Here is an 18,992-nt window from a genome sequence, read left to right as displayed (position 1 = left end):
AGGCTGACCAATGTTATTTTCTAAAGCACTCCCAGGATGATCTTAACATACAAGCTGGATTGTGCCACCTGCTTCTTTAATCCCTTTATGACTCCTCTGCAGGACAAAATTCCAGCTCTCACCTCAAAACACCACCAGCTTCACCACTTCTGCCTTTGTCCGCCTCTCCGAGTGGTGGCATTCCTTCTCTTTAACACTAGACATGCGGTCCCTGTGCCTGGAGACATCCTCACTCCAGCCTCCTCACATAACTCTTTCTTTTCTTTTTTAAATTGATTTTATTGTTTTTATTGAGCTATATATTCTTCTCCTCTCCCCTCCCCTTCTACCCTCTCCCATGGTCCCCATGCTCCCAATTTACTCAAGAGATCTTGTCTTTTTCTACTTCCCATATGTATATTAGATCCATGTATGTCTCTCTTAGGGTCCTCATTGTTGCCTACGTTCTCTGGGATTGTGAACTGTGGGCTGGTTTTTCTTTGCTTTATGAGTGAGTACATTTCTGGGTCTGGGTTACCTCATTCAACATGATGTTTTCTAGATCCATCCATTTGCCTGCAAATTTCAAGATGTCATTATTTTTTTTTCTGCTGTGTAGTACTCCATTGTGTGAATGTGCTGTATTTTTCTTATCCATTCTTTGGTCTAGAGCCATTTAGATTGTTTCCAGGTTCTGGCTATGACAAACAAAGCTGCTATGAACATAGGTGAGCACATGCCCTTGTGGCACGACTGAGCATTCTTTGGATATATACCTAAAAGTGGTATTGCTGGGTCTTGAGGAAGGTTGTTTCCTAACTTTTTGAGAAATCGCCACATTGACATCCAAAGGGGTTGCAATGCAGAAGTGTTCCCTTTACCCCACAACCTCTCCAGCATAAGTTGCCATCAGTGTAAATTTTGATCTTGGCCATTCTTACAGGTGTAAGATGGAATCTCAGAGTTGTTTTGATTTGCATTTCTCTAATGACCAAGGATGTTGAGCATTTCCTTAAGTGTCTTTCAGCCATTTTAGATTCCTCTGTTGAGAGTTCTCTGTTTAGGTCTGTACTGTGTTTTTTTTTTTTTTTTAAGTTGGATTATTTGTTCTTTTGATGACCAATTTATTGAGTTCTTTGTATATTTTGGAGATCAGTCCTCTGTCTGATATGGGATTAGTGAAGATCTTTTGCCATTCTGTAGGCTGGCATTTTATCTTGTTGACCATGTCCTTTGCTTTATAGTTTCAGGAGGTCCCATTTATTAACTGTTTCTCTCAGTGTCTGTGCTGCTGGGGTTCTATTTAGTAAATGGTCTCCTGTGCCAATGCATTTAAGTGTACTTCCCACTTTCTCTTCTATCAGGTTCAGTGAGTCTGGCTTTATGTTGAGGTCTTTGATCCATTTGGACTTGAGTTTTGTGCATGGTGATAGATATGGGTCTATTTTCATTCTTCTACATGTTGATATCCAGTTATGCCAGCACCATTTGTTAAATATGCTTTCTTTTTCCATTTGATATTTTTTGCTTCTTTGTCAAAAATCAGGTGTTCATAGGTGTGTGGATTCATATCTGCATCTTCAATTCAGTTCCATTGGTCCTCCTGTCTGTTTTTATGCCAATACCAGGCTGTTTTCAGTACTGTAGCTCTGTAGTAGAGTTTGAAGTCAGGGATTATGATGCTTCCAGAAGTTCTTTTATTGTACAGGATTGTTTTGACTATCCTGAGTTTTTCGCTTTTCCAAATGAAGTTGAGTACCATTCTTTCAAGGTCTTTGAAGAATTTTTCTGTGATTTTGTTGGGCATTGCATTGAATCTGTAGATTACTTTTGGTAAGATTGCCATTTTTACTATGTTAATTCTGCCTACCCAGGAACATGGAGATCTTTCTATTTTCTGATGTCTTCTTCAATTTCTTTCTTCAAAGTTCTTGTCATGCAGATCTTCCACTTGTTTGGTTAGAGTCAGTCTGAGACATTTTATACTATTTGTGGCTACTGTGAAGGGTGTTGATTCTCTGATTTTTTTCCTAGCCCTTTTATCATCTGTGTAAAAAAGGGCTTCTGATTTTTTTTTTTGAGTTAATCTTGTATCCTGATACATTACTGAAAGTGCTTATGAGTTGTAGAAGTTCCTTGGTAGAATTTTTGGGGTATCTTATGTAAACTATCATATCATCAAATAGTGAGAGTTTTATTTCTTCTTTTCCTATTTTCATCCCCTTGATCTCCTTTTGGTGTCTTACTGCTCTAGCTAGTTGCCTCAAGAACTATATTGAACAGATATGGAGAGAGTGGACAACCTTGTCTTGTTCCTGATTTCAGTGGGATCGTTGTGAGTTTCTCTCCATAGCTCTTAATCATAATGTATATCTAAGATATCGTATTCCCCTCAGAGACCCTGTCTGCCTAAACAAACAAACAAGCAAAAAAAAAATTCCCCACTAATCCTGCAAGGCATTCACTACCAATCAGATTTTACATATAATTGGATTATTTGTGTTTCTCACTACTGTTTACTTCAGGGCCATAAACTTCATACAGAGTTGATGGCAGCTGTCTACCTTATTACTGAATCCCCACAGTTAACACAATGCCAAGTCATTAATATCCAGGAATGCTTAGTATTTAATTATCAAATAAGTGTTTGTATCTTTCTGCCTTATTAAATTATCATAATCTCAACAGAATAAGAACCTTACTTTTCCAACACCAACAGAGGGTGTCTCTACTTTGTTCGTTCCCCCAGAGTCTCCTTATTCCCTTATCTACACCTGCCAGTCAGCTCAGCAACTCCTCAGCCCAGGCCCTTGCCCTATCTGCTAAACTACATCTCATTGTCATGGCCCCGGCCTCTGTCCTAACCCTTTGTGTTCTATGTTATGGTGTCAATTCCTTCTTAACTGATGGCTACCCTATCCCTAAAGACATCTACGACAGCGCCCTCCAGTGGAGCTCCTGCAGTCTTTCTACGAACACTGCCATGTACCTAGAGGCCAGGGAGAGAAGGTCCAGTCTCTCAACTTCAACCTACTACTGACCTCCAACAGTAAAAATGTATATATTAAATAATTTCTAGGTGCCAGACATCTCTATAAGCTCTTCCCATTTACTTTCAAACATCATCTTTACAAGTGATGAGCTCAATTTTACAAAAGTTTTCTTACCTAGTCCATAGTAGAAAAGGAAACAAAGAATCTAGGGGGAAAATGGTACCAGAAATGAGAAAATCTAATGCTCCCTTTATTCATTGCCACAAAAGGCACACACACACAGACACACACAGACACACATACAGAGACACACACACACAGACACAGTCACACAAATGCTCCTACACTTGTGCGAGGCCTGGACTATTTGTACTGGGATTATCCATGAACAAAGCAGCCCTAGTTTCTATCTTGTAGTCTTAAACAAACAGTAGTTATGCCAAACAAACAATGATAATACAAGGTGTCGAGTATTTTAATGAGTACCTGCTGCCTCAGGAGAACAGAGAGTTAGAGAACAAAACTGTAGAGTGAAAGCCAGGGACACATGGGCAGAGCTGGCTGTGTAAGAGTATACGTGTGGGTGGAAGGAATGAGGGGGCACATTTCAGGCAGGACATTATGTGTGCAGGTTTGAGTGAAGAGGGACCATGGTTCATTTGAGGCGATGAAAGGGATGGGTGCAGCTGAATTACAAGCCGTGTGTGGGTGGTGGAGAGATGCAGGGAGCACTGGTTCCATGAAGGGCTCTGCAACCCCAACTCAAAACAAGGAGGCTCCAGCGAAGCATTTGAGCAAAGAAACAGTGCTTGCGATTTGTATTTCAGAAAGCGCACTCTGCCTCAGAAGAATGGTCTGAGCTGCACCTCACCCCTCCAGGTCAACAGCAACGTAAGCACGGAGGAGTCGTGGGCCATTGTGGCCACTGCAGCAACAGGAGAGGCTTTGGTGCATCTGGGGCAAACTCCGGATGCAGCAGCACCAAAGCATGGCCGGGCTCAGCCTCTGTGCAAAGCTGGGCCAGAGCTGGCATTCAGGAAGCTGACCCCCGGCACAGAGGCTTCTCCAGGGAGGGAGGTGGTGCCAAGCCTCAACCCCCTGCTGGAAGGCCCACACTTTGGCTCTCTCCCCAATTCTTTAGGCCCCTCACTGCTAAGCCAATTGACACAGAAAAGACCTCACCTCACAGGGAGGTTCAGGGTGAGGGGATCCAAACAGCACAGACTTTCTCTATTTACAGGCGAGCGGTTACTCTGTGCAGAATGAGTAATATGGAAAAATCCAACATGGGGGCTATTAAAAGGTCCTGCAATATAAAGTATGGATGTATGCCACATACGATTAGATAAAGAGCGCACTGTGAAAACATCCACTGCCAAAACCAGTACACTGAGAAAGAATTGGTTCTCTGCTCTCAAGACACTGACAAATTTAGGTTTTAAAAGGAATGAGGGGGAAAAAATACAATACAAAATACCAGACTCTGTGGAAGGGGCTGAGAAGCAGCAGAGACAAAAAGGATGAAGGTAATTGTGTGCCACATGGAAACAGGAATGGAGGGCAAATAAAACTCAGCATCACAAGCTGCAGAGGACGGAACAGGAGACAAGGAACTATAAATCAGGGTTCCAAGGGGAAAGTTTGAGACGTTCCCATAAAATGCAAAACAACAAGAGAGAAGAGGGGAGCTCCGTGGGAGGAAGGGATGAAGACTGAGAACTCACAAAGGAAACAGCAAGGGCAGCAGCGCTGACCATCAAGGAAGAAGAAACACGTGCCTGACCCTGCACCCCGCCCCAAAGGACTCACTGCCAGAAGCAAAGCAGAAATGCCTAAAAACTCAGCATGAATTGGTGAACCGAGAATTCGACACTAGAAAAATGAAGACAACTGAAGTCTCCAGCGCCCAGCGGCTCCCAGAGTGCACTGCTGCATCTCCTGAAAAAGTCGCATCACACGCCGTTATTTAACTGACTGAAAACTTGGACATCGCAGGTGAGACAGCTATTATATAACTGACTATTAGGTGAGATAGCTATTATATAACTGACTAGTAGCACCAAAGCTGCACACACGGCCCAGGATGCTATTTAAGAAGACGCGTTAAGATTTCAAAATTCTTAACAATACTGTACGATGGATTTTTAAAACCAGATTACACATGTAAAATCCACAGAGGACAAGTATAAAACAAAGGTGAATCAAATCCAGGAGACCCTCTCTCACTCCTGGAAGAGCTGCTCTTACCAAAAAGACTAGCAAATGCTAACTAGAATGTGGAGAAAGGGGGAAGTGGGAAACCCTGCTCCCTGTTGGTTGAGATGTCTAGCAATGGAAGCTACCCAGAGTTTGAAAACAGAGCTATGGGGAGATGGATCAGCAGTTAAGAGCACCAGCTGCTCTTCCAGAAACCTGGATTCAGTCCCCAACACCCACGCGATACTCGTAACCATCTGTAACTCCAGTTTCAGGGCACCCAATGCCTTCTCCTGGCCCCCATGGGTACTGTAGGCACATGGTACATACATAAACATGCAAACAAAACACTCAAAAACTAGTAAAAAACATATATATAACTACCAAGTGATTCAACAATCCCACAAAGGAAAATAAAACCAGTATATCATGGAGACAGCTACATTTCTAAGTTTACCGAAGTTCTGTTCACAACAGTCAAGAGATAGAGACAACAGCAGTTTCTATCAACTGAAAATGGGCACAAAAATATGATATGTACATATCAGGGACTATGATCCAGTCATATAAAGAAGATATGAGATCAGGGCTGGAGAGAAGTCAGTTGTTAAGCTCACATATTGCTCTTCCGGAGGACAGGAGTTCAATTCCCGGTACCCACATTAGGAGCTCACAACCACCCCACAGCTCCCGTGACAGGGCACGCTACACCCTTGGCTTCTGTAGGCACCTACACTCATGTGCACACTTCCACATACAAGCTACATCATGTAACTCAAGATAATTTTTAAAAATTATTTTTAAAAGGTGATCCTGTCATTCTTGAGTCTCCTGGTTGTTACCCATTCAACAGGATCACTTACTAAAAAAGGTCCTAGGGATGCTGTATACACACAGTAAGTCCAGTGACCTACCAGGTCAGCTGAACCTATAAGCCAGGATGAGCAGGCAGGGTACTCCAAAAGCTCCCACAGACACTGCAGCAGAGGCAGGCAGAGTGGAGCCAGGGCAGGCTGTGACTCAGTAGTGCCTCTGGCGAAGCTCTGTTTCAATCTCCTCTCCCCTTGCCCTTCTTAGCCTCCTTCTCTGCACCAACCTCTTCCCCCATTTTCCCAAAAGTGTAGACTTTTCACAGCTCAGGCCTTTGCTCAAGGACACAGTTTGTGTCACACACTCAACAGATTCCCATGGGAACACACACACAAAGACTTGCCACTTGAGACTCTAGGTCTTACCTTGATTCCTCTATTCAGGTTCCCTCTCTCTCTGCCATTAGCCCCACCCTGTCCTACCAAAGTCAAAGCACAGGCTCCTTTGCTTCTCTCAATCCTCGCTGCCTCTTCCTGAACTTCTCATTCATATTTTCTATCTCGTCTTATGATTATACATAGAATTTATCCTTCTTGACAAATCTTATGAGATAGGAATTACCTTTACTTTGTGCCCCTTAAAGACTCTCAGTGTCCTGGTCGTGCGAGTTGTTCAGCAGGTATCTGCTACTGAGTTTTTTTCTGTATTCCATAGAAGCCATGGGGCAGGAAGAGCCTTCCCGGGCTAGCCCATGCCTTCACAGCTGTTTCCACCCACATGGCCTCCCAGCAGCTTTAGAAGACCCTCTAGTATGGCGATGCTTCAGGTGACCACCCTGACGATCTGTCCAACTGACAGGAAACCAAAACTGAAGTGGGAAGGCAGCCTTCCAGACGAGGGGCTAAAGATTAGGTTCTAACAACTGACGGACAGCAGAATAACAGAATGTGAGGTGTGTTTTCCCATCTGTTCATAGAGAGCACCTCAGCCCAAGGTACTAGCTCCCATTCCATCCCACGGTATTACACACACACACACACACACACACACACACACACACACACACACGCATACATCCTTGAGGGTGTGGGAAGGCGTATCTTCCAGGATAACGTATCACCAACTGGAGGCTGGAAAAAGCAAAGTCACGTCAGTCAGCATCCAAACACCAGCACACAGACTCCACTCCCAAACCCAGGAGCTCGTGGTCCACCCCTGGCACACGCACTCGTGAACTCAGGCCAGGTAACCCTTCTCAAGCTGGAGCAAGAGGAATCATACCCGCTCTCCAGGCTCACAGCATTTAGGAGAGCTAGCAGAAGATGCGGTCAGTTTCACCTCATTCAAATCTAACTGTTGCTGTTTGCGTCTACTTCCTGTCCCAAAGCACTATTCCAAGCCCAAGCTGAAATTACATTTCTGGATTAATAACGAGAGCAGGAAAATCAATCACATCTGCCCTGGGAATGAACCCCAAACCCAAGCAGCCACACCGAGGAATTTGTGAGCTGAGCTTAGAATCAACTTTAATTCTGAAGGAAATGAACCTTTAAGAAGAAAATTCAAATAACAATCTATGTAGACAAAACATTAATCTACACTGCCCTAATAAATTTGGGGGCCTTTTCGAGCACTTCCCGCCCGTGGATATTTGCCAGAGCAGAGCTGCTCTGATAAGATGGCGTGAGGCCAAAGGCTGCATAATAGAGGCATCTGCACTCAGCCTGCAGCAAGCCCTCAGCGTCCCCTTCCCTCCCTCCTAAGGAGTATCTGCACAGACACTTTCTTGTAGGATTCCCACCTCCAGCACACCTGGAGGCTTGCAGACTGAAATCTAGCTACTACCATGAGTGAAAAAGCTCTGGGCCGAGCCACAACAGTCCCACCCATACCCTGAGGAGGAACCACCAGACAAGGCCAGAGCAAGCCAACGCTCTGCATGGCTGCCCAGAGGGAAAGACGCTCGGCACTACAGCAGTGCAGCTCTGCACACACCTCTGCAGCTCCTGCAGCACCTCGCACGCAAGGACGGCAGAGGCGTAGGTGTGATTCTAAAATTCCCGAGAGCCACTTAACAATAAGAAAGAAATCTGACATTAATGCTCACCATATTTTCTTAAACTCAATATATCTGAGAAAATGTAATCGTAATCTCCAAACATACCCAAATGGGATATTTGAACTTTTTCATTCTAATGTCCTCAAAACCAGGTATTTTGCAGCAAACAACACACCTGCCTTCAGACTTGTCACATTTCAGATGCTCTCTGGCACCTGACTAGTGGCTACCATGGCAACTGCTCCAAAGTGTCCATCATGACCGTCGTTGCAGAAGAAATACAAAGGCTCCAAAACCTAAGACTGTAATTGATCCTCAAAGTCCCCAGAGAGAAATACCATAGATGGATTTTACAGACCACAAATAAAGCCCAAGAAAGAGAAACAGACTTCTTTATTGCACATCAACCATGAACGGAGCTAGAGATATTTATTTCTGTTCAGCTTGAAGTCCAGAGCTGCAAAGGGGAGTGTTTCATGCATGTGCACTTACAGAACAAAACCATACCATCAGGCCCGCCTCATTCAGAATGGAGCAAACTCCCAGTTCCCCATATTTAAATCTATGCCTAGTTGCTTCTTCCATATAATCTCATCCATTCTCTTGGGGCAGCTGGAAACCCCGTTCCCTCTTCCACTACTCTGGTATAACCTCTCCTTGCACTCTACCGCTGGGAGCTACATAGGGAACCATGAACACAGCTGTACCAGGTTCTTAGTTACAGGCTGAGCTGGCACCCTGCATGAGAACCATTCACATGGCGTGAACTTCTAACCTCGCAGTCACCAGTGAAGTTCCCAAGAAGGGAAAACAAAAACAGCAAGTCATGAAATCCTAGAATAATGAAATTAGAAATTGAACTTTCATCATTAAAGAGACTTTAATGGTCTTTATCCTTAAAAGATAAAAAATAGAAGGCACCTTACAGAGCCAACTTGATACAGGAAATAAAAAAGGCCACAGATTTGAAACTCAATTAAGTCTAGATTAAAACACTAGCCTGGTCACTGTTTACTTGCTAAGGATGAATAATTTAATTCTTTTAAGTATGCATCATCATCTAGAAAAAAAAATACTCAAAAAGTTATACCTCTAATAGAAAAAGATAAAAACGCTGCAATTAGCACATTAGGATATGAACATTTCTAACTCCTGAGCCAAAGTTGCGCTCATTCCTGTCATTTATGTAGAAACCCAGAGCTCTGACAGTATCAAAAGCAGGACTCCTGGGATACAAACTACCTCTGCCCTCTCAATACTGTCAGACGCCTGACAGTAAGAGTGTGGTTACCCTAGGGTGCTAACTGCTGTCATCGTGGCTCAGCCACCTGTAACTCTGTCTCTCCACCACAGCAAGCACCTAACAGTGTCAGCAGAGATGCCGAACACATCACAGTGAAATGCAGCCGGAGGCGAGCATGGGCTCAGCCTGGACACGGAAGGGAAGGATTCCTGGGAGGCGAGCACCTGAGCCAGGCAGATAGGGGAGACCGGGGACGGGCAGTGCGCCTGAGGACAGATGTGCAGATAGACTGTGAGCAGAGCCGCTAGGATAAGAAGAGCTAATGGACACACGTGGAGAATACTGGACACCAAGTAGACATGAGGCGTGACGGCTTCAAAGAGCCAAGGAAAAGCTTGGATTTCATCCCAAGGATGGACAAAGCCTTGTGGTTGGAAATCAAAGACTCAGTGTGAGTGAAGGAGGAGGCAAACCAGAGACTGAGAGTCATGCGGTGACAGTGACCAGAAGAAATAGAAACTTCCTCATCACCTCTGCTGCCCCTTCTCCAGCGACAAGGGAACCCAGGTAACAATAGCCCCAATAGAAGACTTCCACTGCAAGAAGGCTCTGATTGGACACCCTGGAGTGTGACACTTTCCCTAATATCACACTTCTGGAACCAAGGTTAGAGCAGGCAGCCTGTGCGGGCTCAGGGAAGAATCAGCTATGAAGTTAAACACCTTTCCACAAGTACTGGCATCAGGAGCTGAACACAGCATGAATCACACTCCCACAGAACAGGGAGATGAGATTAGGGCCACGCACTAACAAGTATTCACCACAACCATCACATCTTCAGAAAGACAAAGATTCGAATCTTAGCAGTAACTATTTCTCAAGTTATTAACTTCCTGATCATTTTTAAGCTGGAAAAAAAATGGCTTCTGAAAAATCTAGCTCAGGAATGGTGAAGGCTAGAGAAGAGAAAATCTGATAGAACGGGTTTCAAATGCAGTCCCAGGACCAGGGAGAGCGCCTCGAAGAAACTCTCCGGAAGGCCAACTCTAGACCTGTGGGAAAGCACTGAAAAGGACGGGGATTAGAAGCAGAATTACGGGCTCTTCCAGAATACAATCACACCACTAAGTTTTAAATCCTCTTTAGATTTTTCTTACCCATGGTCTATAGCACCGGGGCACTCTAAATAATTACATACGTCAGATAAGGGAACGCAATTCAGAGACCCAAAGGACCTGCAGGAACTCACTCCTTCCTCTTCCATATCAAATCAACCACTTTCTCTCACAAAGGCTCAGCTCGGACCACTGAAATAGTGTAGCAAGGAAAGGTGCCTGGCGCACAAACCGAACGACTGGAGTTCAACCCCCAGGACTCACATGGTGTGAAGAAGGAAAAAGAAGCAACCTGGAGGTGCCCTCCGATCTCCAGATATGCCATGGCATATGCATCCAACATACACACGCACGCGTGCACGAATACACACACACACACACACACGTACACAAATATGTAAAAATGTGATTTTTTTTTTTTTGGTGGAAAGGGGCAGGTCAGAGTCTTACCGTGTAGCTCTGGATGCCTGGAACATGTTATGTAGACCAAACTGGCCTTTAACTCACAGAGATCTACCTGCCTCTGCCTCCTGAAGTGCTGGGATTAAAGTGTGCACCACCACGCCTACCCAATAAAACTAATATTTTAAAGACTCCCTTCTTCATTTCGTTACCAGTTCCTAATTGTCTCTACATTCCGTCATAGATAACATGTCAGCCAGCACGAACAGGATCTACAGACGAGTGTCTGCGGAAGATTGCTCATCTATCAAAACTGAGTTAAAACCCTAAGCCAGCATAAGAAACTTCAAAAAAGCTGCAGATTTAAGCAAAACTGATATACTGATGTCAGTGGTAGGAAAAAACAATGCTTTAAGCCTCTGAGTGAAAAGGGACACGAGTTAGGAGGGAGACAGAGGAGAAATGATGGCATCGAGAGTGCCTGCCCACTGCCCCAGTAATAAGAAGGGACAAACCATAAACTCTGGGATTTTAAGGTATACACAGCTTATTGTGCATTCGTGTGTGCTTCCTGTCAAATACCTATTGCGCATGTTCTGTGTCCAGATCAGACGCTGCCGGGCGCTAAGCTCTGCTCTCGGATCAGGCACAGCACCTGTCCCGGCTCTGTGCTCAGAGCTGTTGCCTGGTGGAGCCTGTGAAAGCGCACTCCAGAGTGGGCAAGGAGAGAGAGGTGAGCGCCACACCCAAAGACCTGGCAGTGAGGGCCATGCTCCGTTCACACTCGGGCCGCTAAGCACCTGGAGCAACAGGTACGCAATGCCCACTCTCTACCCTGAGGATTCACCCCTGCACCTACCTGTCCACTGAGGGGGGCAGCGGCAGTTGTAAGTGTTGACTCCGTCCACACAAACCCCTCCATTCTGACATTTGTGGTTCGGGCAGTCATCGATATTCCTCTCGCAGGTGCTCCCTTCAAAACCTGGCAAGAGAAGAACAGAAGAAAATGGGACCTCTCGTGCGAGTGTTCGGCTTCCGCTCACAGGACACCGTAGACGGATAGCCCTGCTTCAGGACTTCAGTACATCCCCAGCAGCTGTGCTGCGAAGACATACTGCACAAGAAATACCCGGTGCTGAATGCCTTGCCCTTAAACGCAGCTAGATGATAAAGGCGACTCATATGCCTCATGCCTTCATGGTGCCTCACACTGATTTCTGTGAAGTAAAATCGGGGAAGACACATGTATACTTGGGACAATCATGAACTGGTTCCAAAAACCAGGGTACTAGAGTTTCTCCAGCTCCTAGGTTAGATTCCTAGGAAGAACACACTAATCAATCAATAATTAATTAATTAAAATTTAAGTTTTTGGGGGCTGCACAAATAGCTTGATGGTAGAGTGCTTATCTAGACTACAGGGGCCCTAGGTTCACCCCAGTACCACAAACATGGACATAGGGTGGAGGGAAGGTAGGGAGGAGGCCCAGAGCGAGAAGAAAGGAGAAGGGGAGAGAGGAACTGGACATTTCTGTGAAAGCAGAAAGGGGTGTAGTGGGGCTAAAAGCATGTGAATGGGAAGAGGAAGGAAGAGGGGGGCAGAGGAGGAAAACCAACCAGATGAAATATGAAAAGGAACCTGTTATTTACATGCTGATTTTTATAAAGGAGTGAAAATATTATAAAGACTTAAACTCTACCTAACTCAAAAATAGAATATTTTCAGGTTCCCTGCCGAGGGAGGGGGACTTGATTGGGGGAGGGGTAGGGAAAGGGGAGGCGGCGGTGGGGAAGAGACAGAAATTTTTAATAAATAAATAAATAAATAAATAAATAAATAAATAAGAACTTTGGGTGACTATCCAGGCAATGAGATGTCTCTATCAATTCTAGAGTTTTGGAAGTTGCTTACAATGTACTTCCTGTTAACTTAGGTTATATTATATTCTTCTGGAGTCTTTGATGGAGTTGAAGAATAGTTATAGTTTTCCTTAGGTATGATAAAAAATAAAGCAGATATACGTAGTATAACTGTAATTCTTGCTTGACTACTGTTTTGTTATATGTAATTTTACTATGTTAAAGTTAAAACCTTCCTTTTTATTTGGACAGAAAAGGGGAAATGGTGTGGGAAGTCCTTCTGTCTGTATGTTGCTTTTATTAATTAATGAATAAAACTGTTTCAGCAAGTGAAAAAATAGAATATTTTAATAAATAAATAGGAGAAAACAGAGTTGTAACAAGAATTTAAGTCTCTAATTTCTTTTCTTGGACAACAGCTCCGAGGGCTCCAAAGCCAGATGGACAGGAGGACACGGAGGACACAGAGAGTGAGGTCTGGAGAGAAGCTGAGCAAACATCTCGGCCTGGAGCTGCTCGGTGCACAGTGCTACAAACGCTGAATCAGCTTCAGGAAACCGGCAAAGGAGGCTGAAGCCTCCTGCCCAGCCTGCCTTTCTGGATGGGTAAGTGCCACATCACGATCGAGGTCCGCACGGACAGTCCATACACGCTCTGGGAGAGAAGGCACTGTTACCCAGCGTTACAGACTTTTCTTCTCCACACAAAAGCGCCATGCTAGCATTGCTGCTGTCTTCCAGGTGTTTCCCTGTTCTGAAAAATAAATCTAGGCTACTAAACCCCACGTTAACTGCCTGAGGGGTGGATCTCTGTAATTTTTACTCATTTCCTCCCTTGTGTGACCAAACCTCTGGGCTAAGGAAGAGAAGCCTTGTCACACCTTGCTCTGTTCTTTCCTTACCACAAGCTACAATGGATACCACACGATTTTGCTGTGCTGGACCATGGCAGTCATGTAAATGGGTTTAAACCAAGTAGGCATGAAAGAAAGAATACTTAAAAACAAGTGTGGGAAAGACTGTAGAAACATACACCTTATTAAAAAACATACACTTTTTTAAAAAAAATTACCAAATTACTCCTATTTCGACCATCACATGAAAGCCTTACAAATGAACTAGTGAGCGGATTGCTTAAGTGCACCCCTAACTATGACAAAGTGGGGCTCCTGACTACAGCTCTACCATGTAGCTGCTGCCGGATGGGAGCTGAGGTCTGTGTTCCTGACTTGGGGCTCTTCAGAAAGCCATTTGGTAGAAAGGCTCAGGTTAGGATTTGAATGGCAGGCAAGGGCTGGTTCACCACTACCAGAACCTGTGTGGCCTGGTGATGCTTTAGAATGTCATGGTTCTAGTTGGATGCTTTTTTTTTTTTTTTTTTTTTTGGCGATATGCTACAAGCTGGAGCTGTTTAGGAACAGAACTCTTACCTGAGAAAATGTTTCCATTATTTGGCATGTAAGCAAGCCTTTGGGGCATTTTTTTTTTTGGATAATGATTTTATGTAGGAGGGCCTAGGCCACTGTTGGGAGTGTCGCACTCATACAGGTGGTCTGGAGTGTATCAAAAACAGACAGAGCAAGCCAGCGTACAGCGTTTCTGCATGGCCTCTGCTCCAGTTCCTGTCTTCCAGTTCCTGCCCCAATTTCATAGATGATGAACTATGATGTGAGTGTAAGCCAAATAAACCCCTTCCTCCCCAGTTCGCTTCTGGTGATGCCTCTTCGCAGCAACAGAGACCCTCCTGAGGATATCATCACCTCCCTGACGGAGTCTCTCATGACTGAGACTAAGGCTGGTGAATAAGGCGGCAGGCAAGCGGCAATGCCCTCAGAGCTCTGCCCAAAGGAGACGACACTGGGACCTGGACATTGCTCTAGTTAGTGTTACAATCACGTGCAAGTTAAGAAACAGCAACATTTCAATGAAACCAGGGGAGGCAGGAAAGACAATGTTTTCATAGCTGATTATTTTCAAGATACTTCTTCATCTTCAACGGGTAAGCGGGGGAGAAGGAGATGGGTGGAAGATCCTGAGTTCAGTTTGTTAAAGCAGAGGCTCCGAGGCCAGGCGCCCACACCCAGCTGCTAGTCTGGCAACAGTGACCTAGGAGGCCCAGCACAGCACCTCCACCTTAACTCCTGCCCAAAGGACTCGCAGGACCACGCTCCAGCTGAAATGAGCCAGACATAAAGAGCACTCAACTAAACCAACCACATGCTCACAAGAGCAAGGATTCACTTGGGCCACATATACATAAAAATGAACTGAAAACACCTAAGAGGCCTAGATGAATGTGCTAAAATTACTATAAAAAATACTGGGGAAAACAGGAATGAGTCTTTCTAAGTTGAGCCAAGCAAAACTTGTTTAAATATGGCCAAAAGCACAGGCAGCAAAAGAAAAATAGATTTCCTCAGATTATCTGAGCAACACGAGAGAGAAGAGCCCACAGAATGGGAGAAAGTATCTGCAAGTCGTACATACAGCAGGACCTGTACCTAGGACATACATACTGTTTAAAACTTATACAGCTTAACAAAAAATACTAATAACCTGATCACAAAATGACAACGGCTCCAGTGGACATTCCCCAAACACACGCATAAACAATAAGTACAAGGACCACGTCTTGTCACAGCAGGCCATCGGGGAAGTGCAAATCAAAACAAGGAAATGCCGACCTTCACACCCATTGCACTGCAGTCATCAGAGCGGCAGACGGTGGCAAGTGCCCGCAGGGACGTGGCAACTGGAAGGAGTGTAGGCAGGGTAAAGCCTTTGTGATGCCGAGAGTCTGGCCACTCCTAAAAGGTCAGCAGCTTCCATTCCAGGTAGAGAGACCCACGGGGAGTGAAAACACAGACCAAACAGAAAACATACTCAAGAGCATTCACAACAGAACACGAGGGTCAGGTGCCAATCATCTGAAAACTACAATGTGGCAAGACTGACCAAGCGAGCGTTAGACAGCAAGGAAAGGAACGGAGAGTCAGTGCCTCCTACCGTGTGGTAGGACATGGAGTCACGGTGAGTGAGTGCGGCCAGTTACGGCTGCCCACATAGGGAAGGTGTCTATCTATACGACATGTCCACAATAGGCGGACAGAGCCACCAAGTCCACCAGCAGTCGGCCAGTGCTGGAGGGAGCCAGGAAGCATGGGTGGCATATAATAGCCGGTATGTGGTTCTGGAGCAGGAAGACATTAGAAAATTAATCGTGGAGATGGTGACACATATCTGTAAGTCTACTAAGGAAGAGCCCCACAGAACTGCACGTTTATAGGAGGAAATTGCATGGTGTGTAAATTATATCTCAATAAACCTGTTAGTCTAGGGGAAGGCTCTTAAACATATAAGCTCATACTATTTTGCACCATGGAGATTAGAGCATCCACTAGAGATCACCCCCCTTAAGCCTCTTATGTTACAAATGCGGAAGCTGAGGGCCACTGGGCTGGGCTGGCCCAGGACTGCGTGGCAGTAAGCAGCAGCCAGGAGAGAACCCAGAGTGCTACTGGTTTAGTCAGGATGTTTTATGAGACTCCAGAGCTTCCCTCCGACGAAGTGCCCATGTTAAAATAATGAAAGATCTAGGACTCCTTCTGGAAAGGGCTAACAGATTCTTGGAAAAAACTGTCTGTCCAAAAGTCGGGGAGGGGCAGTAAGTTACAACCATCATTTCTTAAAAATGTTTCAGGGGGAAGGAGTAACAGACTGATCAGATGGAGGAGTGGGTGGATGGGTGTCACAGTAGCAGAAGGGCTCCCACAGCCAGCTGCACTAAAGAGTCCACTGCTAAAAGCCAACTCACATCCTTAAAAGGCCAAAAGGATAAAATTAAACTTAGAAGGGCCAGTTTGAGACTGCGCCTTTATGAAACCGTGGGCCACTCTGCTGAGTAACACTTGCAGTGAGGAGCAGGCGGAAAGTCTTTGAAGTCATCCTCCCACGCAGAGAGCAGCCTCTCTCAGGAAAGCTGGTGTCTTCCCATCTTCAAGCCCTTTGTATGGGGGTGGAGAGCGGTGGGGGCGGGGAAGGGGTAAGTGAGATGGCATTCAGGTCAGACCTGGAGTCTTCAGGAAGGATGGAAATTGGGGACGTAGAGCTGGACAAGAGCAAAAGAGAGGCCATCTTTGAAGTCTCACAAGAGCAAAGCTGCCAGGTATGATCAGAACAAGATGCAAGAGAACAGCACGTGGTCCTGAGCGTGAAAATGCTAGAGAGAACTACTGCTGCTTGTACTTAGGCTCTGCACACACAGAGCAGAGAAGGCACACCATGCGTTCAACCTCTACTTCACGTCAGGGACACAACATATAATCAGCCTGCACAGTGTGCGGGGCCTTGTGCCTTTACAAGGAGGAGTTTTTATTGACAGCAGTGGACAGACCAGATGGAGTTTTCTGAGACGGAAAGAGATGCAGTACAGAGAGATGCAGGAGAGAAGGAAAAGGGACCGGTCTGTTGAGGACTTTTCGTTCCAACTGTGAACTCAGAACTGCCGCGTGCACAGAGAAGAAGCCTACAGTGTTCTGACTGCTTGTGTCGTTTGTAAAAATAGCTACACACACAAAACTCCTAACTCATTTTCCACACTGGCTGGCTTGGGCCCAGACGTCCTGGGAGCCATGTGCTTCATGCCGTATTTGTCATGTAGGAAGGACTGCAGCTGGGTGCTCCGCTCAGGGCTTCTGCTGAGAAGGCTAAGAGACAGAAGCTCACGAAGTGTCTGGGTTATTGACAGCTGCTGATCCTAGAAGCTGGACTATGGCTTCTGGGCCCATTCTCAGAGTTTCCTGTTGATACTCTTTCTTTCCCTCCCTCTGCAGAAGTTGTACACGCTGAATCACTTTTGTGGCATGAATTCCTTCCTCCTGGGTCCTGCCACACTGCAGTCAACACTGTAACTACAGTGCTCTGCGCGGGTAAAAAAATCAGAACAAAACAAAGAAGACACCTTAACCATACAAATATAATCACTAACTTATGTGCTACCTCCAACTGACAGAGCTGAAAACACTCCAAAATTATCTTTATCCAGAATTGGAGTCCATGAACAAAAGCAGCCAAACCTGAGATGCGGATTCCAGACAGGAAATGAGATCAGCTACACCCGCCGTACTGACATGACATTACACTCGGTCAGTCAAGAAGTGTTTGCGGGCCTGTCCCATGTGGGCCCGTGTGGGACAGTGCTCGGTGAAGCTAAGCGAGGACCCTAGCGGTCACAGAGCGGGGGAGCGGCAGTGGAGCTTGGAAACGACAGACAATAAACAACAGGCACACTGAAGTAAATGATATAGTTACAAATTATACGGTACGAAGCCAAGTGTCACAGAAAAAGAAAACAAAAATGCAGGCCAGGGCCAGTCATTGAGGGGCTGCGGGGAATGGCTACAATTTGAAATCGAGTGGTCAGGGTCCGATTATTGGTGCAAAGACAGCAGTGCGGCAGGAAACGGTCATTCAGGGGAGGTCGGGAGAGCTTGGCCAACAGCTCTGTGTCCCGCTGACTTGGTCTCCCCATTGTGACAGAGCAGGGGCAAGGAAGGGGGGTGAGAAGGGAACTACATTAAGAAAGAACTTAGAAAAATCAAGTCTCGGTAGACTACCCCCCAGGGAAGCTTGACAGAACACTTTCCAGATCTCGCCTGGGATGAGAGAGAAAGTCTTTGGCACTCTGGAAATACCTACTTACTCACGGGCTATGCGCCATCCACTCCTTTATGCACACGTCCAAGCAGGTCACCTAGTTCAGATCACGTGATCCGGGAGGCAAATGCTAGTCTAGTGAACAGCGCTCTCCTCTCTGTGCACCGTACAGCAGGGCTACTGCGCAACAACAGTGCTTGGTTATGATGGGAGAGTCTTCTTTTCCTCATAGACTTTTCATTTTAATCCAAACTGCTCAGAGCATCTAATGAGACGTCACACACTCCAAAGCACCCCAAGAAGCCGATGAGCATGGCAGTGTGGCGGCCACAGTGTGACAGCCACCAGGTACACAGGGATCTGCTTGGGAAATGGTCTGCCTGGTGAGTTCCAGGGCCCTGCGTCTACCTACGCATTAGCTGCGCAACGCTTAGTGAATGACTTACTGTGCCAGGCTTCAGTTAACTTCATCCGAAAAAAACGCGGAAAAAAAAGCCTATCTGCAGGGTTAGGGGTATGTTTATGTACACACACAGCACACACGCATACACACATGTATGAGCACACATGCATGATAAGCACATCACAAAACCCAGGCAAACCTCCTTACTCCACCACTCCTGCCCTGGCAGCCCACGGGCTGTGGAATCCCTGGTTATTTCCGTTCTCAAGCAGGAGTTG

The 18,992-nt window shown here is 45.7% G+C and overlaps 1 protein-coding gene across 1 annotated transcript in view; it reads right to left on the bottom strand.

The window, feature by feature from the left end:
• LOC126490096 (notch homolog 2 N-terminal-like protein A) overlaps positions 1-18,992 on the bottom strand; it is a 137,398-nt gene that overhangs the window by 55,581 nt on the left and 62,825 nt on the right. The window contains exon 5 of the mRNA XM_050124779.1: positions 11,657-11,779. Within this exon, the coding sequence (XP_049980736.1) occupies positions 11,657-11,779 (123 nt within the window). The remainder of the gene's footprint in view (positions 1-11,656; positions 11,780-18,992) is intronic.

Source organism: Alexandromys fortis, unplaced genomic scaffold (assembly GCF_014885135.2).
Source record: "Alexandromys fortis isolate MF-2015 unplaced genomic scaffold, M_Fortis_MF-2015_v1.1 scaffold_235, whole genome shotgun sequence".
Classification (NCBI taxonomy): domain Eukaryota; kingdom Metazoa; phylum Chordata; class Mammalia; order Rodentia; family Cricetidae; genus Alexandromys; species Alexandromys fortis.
Note: the sequence above shows the minus strand (reverse complement) of the source record. Positions and strands in the feature narration are given on the sequence as shown.